We start from the raw sequence: 9,626 nt of genomic DNA on the forward strand, positions 1-9,626 counted from the left end.
ATGCCCTTTGATTACTGTCCCCAATTTAGACATGATTACTCACTCCTTATATACCACAGGTTTTTAGGATCGGTGTCATTATATTGTATTGTATTGTAATGTATTGTAAACAATACAGCTACAAGGTAAGCTAATGGACCTAGACAGTTCATTAGCTTGATTTAAGGCCTTCCACAGGGGCTGAGAGTGAATATATCATGGTGGCTTCATTCATGAAGAGCCTTGTCAGTGACGGACGTTGGCTCATGCAGGATCTTATCATCCTTCAATGGTGAGAGCGCCATTATAATATATTTTTGTTTTTTGGCTTGATTTCTTATTAGGCTAAGAGAAGATTTAAGCTTGTTATGTGTCAAACATATATATGGAATGAGAAACAAGAAAAAAATTCCCTTTAAAGTGACAAAGTTTGGATTTAGCTCGTTGAACCACAAAATGCTTTTTGTGGTTGTGATAAAAGACACAAAATGAAACAGCTTGTGGGTCCATTTGCTGAAATGTCTCACAGTTCTCATGGCACACAGTTCTGACAATATTCTTGTCTTTCGATATTTTCATGAAGACAAAAAAATATATAATTTTGACATCTGAAATGAGTAAAATTGAAACTAAAATTCATGTTTTTTTGTGGATTGTTTGACTAAATGTCAAGATCAATGTCAAGTAGACACTTTTCTGTTCTCACTTGCCAACTGAGACATGTGACAGTGAACTTTTACTATGGTCACATGTTTCACTTAACACCATTACTTTGTGGTCAGACTAGAACTTGCCATTCAAAGATATGATGATACATTATCCAAAGACTGTACATAAAGAAAACTGATTAATGTGTTCATATTGGCTCTTTTCTGACCATGTGAACATGACCAGTCTCTGGTGGAACGTGGAAACACTGCACGTAATTCTTCTCTGGTGAAATGAGAATAATATATTTTTTTTCTAGTAATGTTTTTATATAATACAACCATACTTCAATACATTGTTCATTTTACATGACATTTGTAAACATTTGTGCTGCCACTGCACCCTTACATTATGCCCATCGTTTTTCTGAAGTTTTGAAAGTGAAATCAAGTATGAAGTACACAGTAAGCCGACTACCTGCAGGTCTTCATTCATGACAGAACTGAACAAATTATAAGTGTAGCTACTTCATGCCTGATAGCTGGCAAAAGGAACGTACAGTAAGTCAGATTATACATTGTTTCTTTATGGAGTATTTCCATTTCAATGCTGATGTAACAGAGTCCAACACAACCTCTTTGATAGTGTTCCTTTTAGCACCCATGCTCTGGAATAATTCGACACTTCAGGATTTTCAGGTAATTCTGGATCTTGTTTGAATCACGGCGAAAGCAATAGAGGAGATCGTAGTCGTTCATGAGTCGCCATTCAGCCCTGTCAGACGCCAGCAGAGCCTCCGGGGAACCCAGGTTACCAAGAGAACTGTTTATTACTCCCAGCATCTGCATCTGAGGCACAGGAACACACATGATAACTTCAACTTTCAAACCAATACCAAAACGCTCTTATTGATAGTAAACCACATATTTAAAGCTTCTTAATGTCTATTTAGGAGACTGCACAACTTTCTTCAAAAAAAATATGACATTCAACTCATCTGTCTTCAAAAAACATGGTTTGAGAAAAAAAAACTGGTAAAGTAGTCTACAGCTCTGGTGATCAGGTGGATGAGACGAGTTAACCTCAAGCACTATCAGACGGTAACAGTTTTATGCACTGATGCATTTTGTTCTAAAATAAATTACTTTAGGAATTAAAAAACAACAAAAACATAAACCACGCAGTGTCCTCTATGAAAGCTCTCATGAGAAATACAAAGTGTTGTGATCTGTGTTTTCTGTGTATTTCTTTTGAGGTGTTTCTGTGTGTATTAGCCTGTTCCCCTGTGAGTCTCTGTCTTCCCTGTTGATTGATCCCATCTGTGTCTCGATTCTTTGATTACCCTCTCAGCGTATTTAGTCCCACCTGTTGTCTTGTCTCTTCTCATTTTCACTCCAACCTGGGTTCAACCTGCGTCTCTCCTCACCACCTCATCCACACATCATGACACGCCTTTTACCCACCAGAACTACTTTCACCAAGTTCCTTTAAAACTATTTATATTCCACACAGCTATAATTTCCTTTGTCTTGAAATATCAGTGTTTCAGTGATTTAGGTGTGAGGTTTTACTGTTGTCATGACCATGTGCTAGAGCTTGAAGAAATAATATTGATGGAACATAACTTTAGAAATATATTAAATTATGAAATGTAAACCATATATGGTGATTAATACAATGATTTCCTGCTGGAAACCTTTTGTATGTAAGCAGCTTAGGATAGTTTGCTTACATTCTTGGTATCTATCGGAGTCTAAATAGTGGTTGAAAAAGAATAGAATCAATTTTCTCTTTTTTGGGTGTTCAGCTAGTTTTCTTTTTTTTCATTTTGCTTTGTTTTATTGTTACTGGGTTCAGTTCAACAAACATAACCAATGACCTTCAAATTTACCAATGACTGCCTGATCGGAACCAGCGCATTGGGAAGAGGTTTACCCGTCAGGTAAGCTGAGACTAGACTGTCATCTTCATCAGTGAGCCAACCATTTCATTTCACAAAACATGCACTCACTATTTCTGTTCTGTCTTAGAAGTTGAACTCTGAGAGGATGGGTTACTCCAAAAATCAACCATTTTCTTTTAATGTTTGGTATTGAAACTCATAACTGTACATATAGTCTGAAGAAAGTAGCAAGAGACCTAACTCATTGTAGCTAATATTTCAAATGTTCACTATTTGCTCATAAAACCTTCCCCTCTTTTTCCCCCCATCAGTTTGTGTTGAGTATTATTGATGCATTAGTATATTTTTTGGTGGTTTCTGTTCTTTGTACTTATTTATTTTATTGGGACAGCAGTATGATTAATGAGAAAATAAAATATCCTGTTAATTAAAAAGGTTCCTGGTCTTTTTTAGTGATAAGTAAATTTTAATCTGATAAGTATAAATAATCTCCTTACGTCTCTCATAAAGGTGGCTCAGAATCATTCACCTTGGTTTATGATGTAGATTATGAGGACGTGTGTGCAGGCATGTACCTTCTCAACCACTTTCTGCACACCCCTGCGTAGTTCATGCACCATTTCGCTCATTTCCAGGGACTTGTTTGAGCTGAAGTTGTTAAATTCACGGTGCTGAGCCATGTTCTGATGAAAATGCCACAGAGGTTCCCGCCATGCGACCAGGAGCTTCAAAATCACCTCGGTTAGTTCCTCTCTCTGCAGAGCAGCAGGACATATGGAAACATGGTGAGATACAAATGTCAGGAGAGCTTGTTTACCGTCACAGCTGTACGCAGTTACTGCTTAAACCGTTGCATTTTCAATGCAACGGTTTAAGCACACACACATGCTTTCTGTGTGTGTGTGTGTGCGTGTGCGTGCGTGTATGTGTGCGTGCGTGCGTGCGTGTGTGTATGTACATGTGCATCACTAAACCGTTAACCGTTTAAGTAGTTGTAAAAGGTAATAACTGAAGGGGAACCCAAAAGGTTACATGACGTTTCACTATGATGTAGACAGCTGATGTCAGGAAGAGGAAATACGTTCCAGAAAGGTTAACTCACCGCTATTCTCTGAGCATTCTCTTTGCCATTTGGAGTTAGGATGGTAGACGTGTGGCAGTTGCGACTGACCCGGCCAATCTGGTTCTTACTGGGAAGGAAGTAGAGTTCCTGATGGAGTAGACATGAATGAGAATGTCAAAGGTCAGGCTTCTTCTAAATGCCATCTGTGGACAGAGTACGCAAGTGATTAATATTAGTGATGCTTTCTGTGTGTGTGCGTGCGTGTGCGTCTGTGTATGCGTGTGTGTGTAGTGTGTGTGTGCGTTTGTTTGTAATACCTTGTGGGGACGATTTTCCTGACATATACTACGTTGTGGGGACCAATTGCTCCTTGTGGGGACCGGAGCCTGGTCCCCAAACCCTGTTTTTGGGTCAGAGGTCAGAGTTAGGGCTAAGGTATGAATTGAGTTTTGGTTAGAGTTAGGGTTAGGTATGTGATGGATAGGCTTAGGAAAAGGGTAAAGGTAAGGTTTGGGCTGTAGAAATGAATGGAAGTCAATGGAAAGTCCCCACAAAGATAGCAACACAAACATGTGTGTGTGTGTGTGTATGTACATGTGCATCACTAAATAATAGCAAGAAGAGCAATGGAAGATGGGTTACAGAGAGCATTTTGCATATTGCAGTTTATGGTGCTGTATGGTGCAACATATTACACAGAAATGTATCCTGCTCCTCTCAATGCTTTTCTAAATCTGTTGAACTGACATCGTTAGTGATGTTTGGTCCTAATGGCCCTCACGACTGGAATAAAATAAAAAGGATGGAAGAAAATTGCTGCAGCTAAAATTTAAGTATTGTTTGGTTTTTATTCATACCATTATCTTTTGGTATCTTTGCCAATTTTATATTTGTCTTATTATTTTTACTAAACTTAATTTTATTTTCTATTTTGTCATTTATCTACTTGTGATGTTGTGCTTGTTGCAAAGCACTTGGGTCAGCTGAGGCTGCTGTAAATGTGCTGTATAAACTTTGACTTGACTAGAATACTTTCGGTCAATATAATAAATTATTACTATCAAAATTCAATGTATGAGTATTGCTAGTTTCACTGCAGTTCAGAAAAGCAGCGTGGTATGCTAGTCGTGACAAATACCCATCTGAATTCTATTTGATGTATAACCTGATGATGTCGTTCTCAAAAATGCAAATATGCAAACAGACACTTGACACTGGATTTAATTCTGAGGTGTGGGTGAATGTCTCTCTCTGTGTTAAAAGGCTTTTTTTTATTGATGCACAAAGTGTGACTTCATTCCATCTATTTAATAGGTGAGATTAGATTTTTTGTTACAGACACCATCTGCTTTGTTGCAGCACCCATAAGAACATTACAGTTATGAGCCCAGTATGGTCAGAACAGACAACAAGGTCTGTATTTAAAAAAAAGAAAAGAAAAGAAAAAATATCTGTGTTCCTATGAGGAGTTCCTTGGCGATGCCTGTTGCTGTGTCAGTCTACCTTATCAGCAGATTTCTGATATCAGCTGATGATGAGCCCACTGAGACCATTTTAAAACAACTATAAGATTTGGAAAGCATGGCAGCATGGCATCCAGAAGGTTAAAAACTTATATAGGTCATACTGTCATTCACAAATTACCATATATATTAGCATTTGTTGTATTCTTTCTTGTTGTCTTTGGTCACCTAAACTATGTTTTATGTTTAAATGTGCATATAGCTAAAAGAACAGCTGAGATGTTTTTGATTTACTTGCTTAAAGTTATTTTTCCAGATCTCTTAGAACACTTAATGTTGTCAGACAGGTTATGTTTCAGTCAGTTTTTTGATTTCACAGGTCCAGCTGTAATCAGGTCTGGGTTTGACAAGGAAAACTGAAGTTAGTATCCATTAAATGTAGTTAATAATAGTAAATTGAGCAATGAGGTAATTCATTTTTCATGTAGGACCAGGTTGGTTTGGACAGCTAATTTTCTCAACTACGTAAAATCAGAACTTAAAAAAGAGGTTTTGGATTTACTCAGGTTATCTTTCTCAGGTTATTAAAATTAATTTACAAATCATAAACTTTTAAACATGACTAAAAAAACAAAAAAAATTATGAAGGTGAAAATACAGTGTATTTATTTGATCCTCCTCTTACAAAACCTTTTTAGGTATGATAACATGTTTAGTTCCCACTTAAAACAGAGTAATGTACTGTATGTCCTAAAATCACTTCTTCATTTAAATCTTTTTTTTTTTTTTAATTATTGGCAAAGTAAGGTTCACCAGTAGACCAAACTGTATAATCCTAACCAATCACTGGCATAGCTAATAAAACAGAACTGTTACATCTAATAGATAGATCGAGTAGAAATGCACTCTGGACACAACGGATACACTCAGAACGACAGAACACAAGTATATCAAAGAGACTGATCCAAATCATTAAAAATCCTCAGGAAATAAGAAAAAGTCTTACAAATTCAGAGTGTAGGTCATTTGAAATGCCATGCATCCTGGCTGAGTGCTGGATGACCCGGTCAAACAGGTTGGCCAGGGAAAGAAAGTGGCATCCAGTCTGGCCGTTGGTGCAGCTGGATGCTGCTCTCATGCTGCTCAGCCTGCTGCAGAGTGCCAGGTAGACTAGCACCACCAACACGGGGGAGACTAAGAAATGCCAAAGAAAGAGAAAAATGAGGAAAAACAACAAAGACCGGAATATTAAGAAAATTCACAGTGACCCTCAAGAATATGGACAGTAAGTAAATGAATGAATTGATATATTTTCTCCATGTTTTCCATATTAAAACCTAAATGTGCCTCCTTTTTTTCAAAATATTAAAATGGATTCTACAAAAAGCAGCAAAAAAAGGTCAAAACCTCATGCAGTGACAGACTGAGAAATTAGACGGGATGTGAAGAGACAGAGAGAAGTCCTTTTCATGCATGATACCTGCCTGGTCTGATGTGTGCAGACATCCTGTAGGTGCAGAAGGCTTTCGTCTCTGGTGCAGAAATGAATGCTTCAGTTTCAAGACAGCAAGAGCTTTATATGAATCCTCACTGATAATTTGGCTGGTAAGCAAAAATAAGGAGGGGGATGTTAAGAAAGGATGGGGGGAGAAGGGGAACAGGGGCATGTGAGTGATCAGTCAGATCACTGTAAGCCCAACCCTAAGAACAATGAGTCATTCTAGAACAGTTTCTTTTGTATTATTATTTCCAGGGGTTGAACACATTGTAATCATGTTGTCTTTCTTCGTCCTTCATGTTCTTTAATGCCCTTTAATATCTGTCCCTCAAACTCATATACTATGGGAGAATATGATGCATACAGGTTAATATCCTATGGCTTATGTTTTTATTTTAATGCTTATGAACTTTGACCTAATGACCCTGTCTGAGCCCTGAGGTAGCTATCCTGGGCTTTTTTCTACAGCTGCAAGAAATCTAGACTGTCTTTATTTCTCTGTCCTTGGTGTAAAAATGATGACAGAACTGTACTCTGACCTATTCATGAATATCTGTACTTAAGCGCTCCTATCATGTACATAGTCATAAACCTGGTGGTTATGTATGTATATGTGTGTGTACCATGTATTTAATACTTTGTGGGGACCATTTTCCTGACACATATTACTTTGTGGGGACCGATGCCTGGTCCCCACAAGGAGAAATGCTGATTTTCGGTCAGGATTTAGGTTTAGGACTAAGGTGTGAATTGAGTTCAAATTCAAAGTCGAAAATACTTTAATAATCCCAAAAGGAAATTAAATATTGTAACACAATGATTTAGATTCTTCAAAGAGTTATTGAAGATGGTGATGACTGTTGGTAGGAAAAATCTGCAGCAGTCTGTACTGCACTGAATCTGAAGAAGCCTCTGTCTGAAGATGCTCTGCACACAATAACTACACAATAAGTTTTTTCCTCTGCCTCCACCAACTAAACCACTTCAGTCTCCTTCCAGGTCCCAACAGGCCACTCTTTCAGGTTCTATGTCTCAGACAGGAACATGTTTTGGAGTGAAATGCTTGCATCTACCCAGAGCAAAAGCAGGGCAGCCATGTTGGTACATTTGGAGGAAGAAGGGAGGAAGCTTGCAACTCTGAGACGAGTATCCAGGAAACTTGTTTTTGAGATTTTGACTAATCCAAACTACAATAGTGCTTTGTTCACAATTCAAATCAGTAAACCCACCAGCCCAGCAGTTCCCTCATTAAGTTCTTTTTAGAATCATTTTCCTTTCTTTTCAAAATAAAGCTTCACTACATTATTACATATACTCTTTCTGCATAGCCTACAGACTCAGCATGTTGACTAAGTAAAATTTTGTCCTATCAGTGTGTGCATCATAATGTCTCACTCCTTTTACACTCTGATGCTGAAGGTTTGTTGTACTAAAAGGATGTCATTACTTCATTAGAGACGATTATGTGATTCAGTCTAGAAAGCTTCATCTCATAAAAGCATTGATTTGTTTTGGAGATTGAAAACAGTACATTATCAGAGATGTTTCACTGATAATTGAATGATGATTCCACATGTGACCAAGCTACATGTGCAGACAAACCACACTTAGGCTTCCATGGGAAGCTGTGTTGTCAGGCAGATCTTCTCATGTTGTCATTTTTAGACTGACCTGTAGAGTTAAGGGGTCAAAGTTTTGTTCACGAATGCCCACAGGACACTACAGTGACTGGATCTGACCTTTCAATCCATAATTACAGAAAGCAAATTTTCCTGGTAGACGAACAAAGAAACCTTATTGATGTGTTGGAACAATGGAGATTTGAAAGTTATCTTCTGGTTAAAATCTTTCCTGAAATAAATGGTGTCTCAAATACTAGACTAAAAGTTTATAAATGTTCAAAAGTTTGGAGTAAAAAAGAGTAAATTATGGGAGATTGCGAAAGTTTTTGCTAAAACTTTTTGAACTTCCGAAGTTGTCTGAAATAAAAATAAAAATAAAAATGTGAAAAGAAATGTATTTATTTTTTGTTGTCGTGAAGGATTGAATATCTAAATATTTCTCACTGGAACAAACTTCCAGAAAACTGCAAAACAGCTGAAACATTGAGTTCCTTGAAATTGATTAACAATAACTGGAACACCGATGAATATATCTGATGTGCATTTGTTTGATGATTATTCTTGATGATTTTGAAGATGGTATTTGACTGAATGTAATGTTTATTGCTTGTTTTGTAATGGTTACTGTATTATGTTTGTATAATGTAAAGCACTTTGAACTGGGTTGTTGCTGAAATATGCTGCAAATAAATCTGACTTAAATATTGCTGTTAATTTCTGAGAATGTGACTCCCCATAGTTGGAGGGTGTTAGTCACAAAGTCAGTGCTCCTGCCATAATGAACAACTTTCCTGGAAGAGCTGTATAGTCTGCCTACTTGACTATTTAGTAAAATGTTTATGCTGTTATGTTTGCTCTATATTTCTGTATGTCACTGACAGGTGGACAGTGCCTGACAGCCATTATGTAGATAATCATTTGAACTTATGTTTGTTGTTAATTTGTAATAAAAAAAAACAACTCATTTGATTAATCCACAGTGTGTTCTAGAAGCTGAAGGTTGGCATTTTGGGTCATTCAAATCTAAAGGAAACATTTTTCTCCAGCAGATGCAATCTATGTCAGTAGGTAGATCAACACCTGTTTACTCTAATAAACAGACTATTTGACAATTTATTGTGTGCTTTGATGATTTTTGATACTTAGAAATTTTGTTTCCAAAGTACCCTGCCTTTAACATCAATGTATTTCCCTCTCGGTGTATTATGGGGTTTCTCTTCCTTTCTATGGTTGAGTCTGATACCGTTGGCTCTCCATATCATCTCTGCTTATGTTTTATAAACAAGTACTTTTTATTGCTTTTCACGTTGATCTGGAAATTCATCCTAGCCGAACGGATTTGCACATCATCTTTGGATATTATTCAAGTGTGCTTCAATTCCAGTGGTGGGAAGTAATAAAGTACAAGTACTTCGTTACTGTACTTAAGTACAATTTTCATGTATCTGTA

General features: G+C 37.2%; 1 protein-coding gene across 1 annotated transcript; it reads right to left on the reverse strand.

Moving 5' to 3' along the window:
• Positions 1-944: 944 nt before the first annotated feature.
• Positions 945-6,246, reverse strand: prl2 (prolactin 2). The gene is made up of 4 exons (XM_015052512.1): positions 6,063-6,246; positions 3,633-3,740; positions 3,106-3,285; positions 945-1,475 (listed from the first exon to the last, which is right to left on the reverse strand). The coding sequence occupies exons 1-4, from the start codon at positions 6,192-6,194 to the stop codon at positions 1,281-1,283; spliced, it is 615 nt and encodes a 204-aa protein (XP_014907998.1). The 5' UTR covers positions 6,195-6,246; the 3' UTR covers positions 945-1,280.
• Positions 6,247-9,626: the final 3,380 nt, after the last annotated feature.

This window comes from Poecilia latipinna, unplaced genomic scaffold (genome assembly GCF_001443285.1).
Source record: "Poecilia latipinna isolate Pla-1442-1.1 unplaced genomic scaffold, P_latipinna-1.0 Scaffold1116, whole genome shotgun sequence".
Classification (NCBI taxonomy): Eukaryota; Metazoa; Chordata; class Actinopteri; order Cyprinodontiformes; family Poeciliidae; genus Poecilia; species Poecilia latipinna.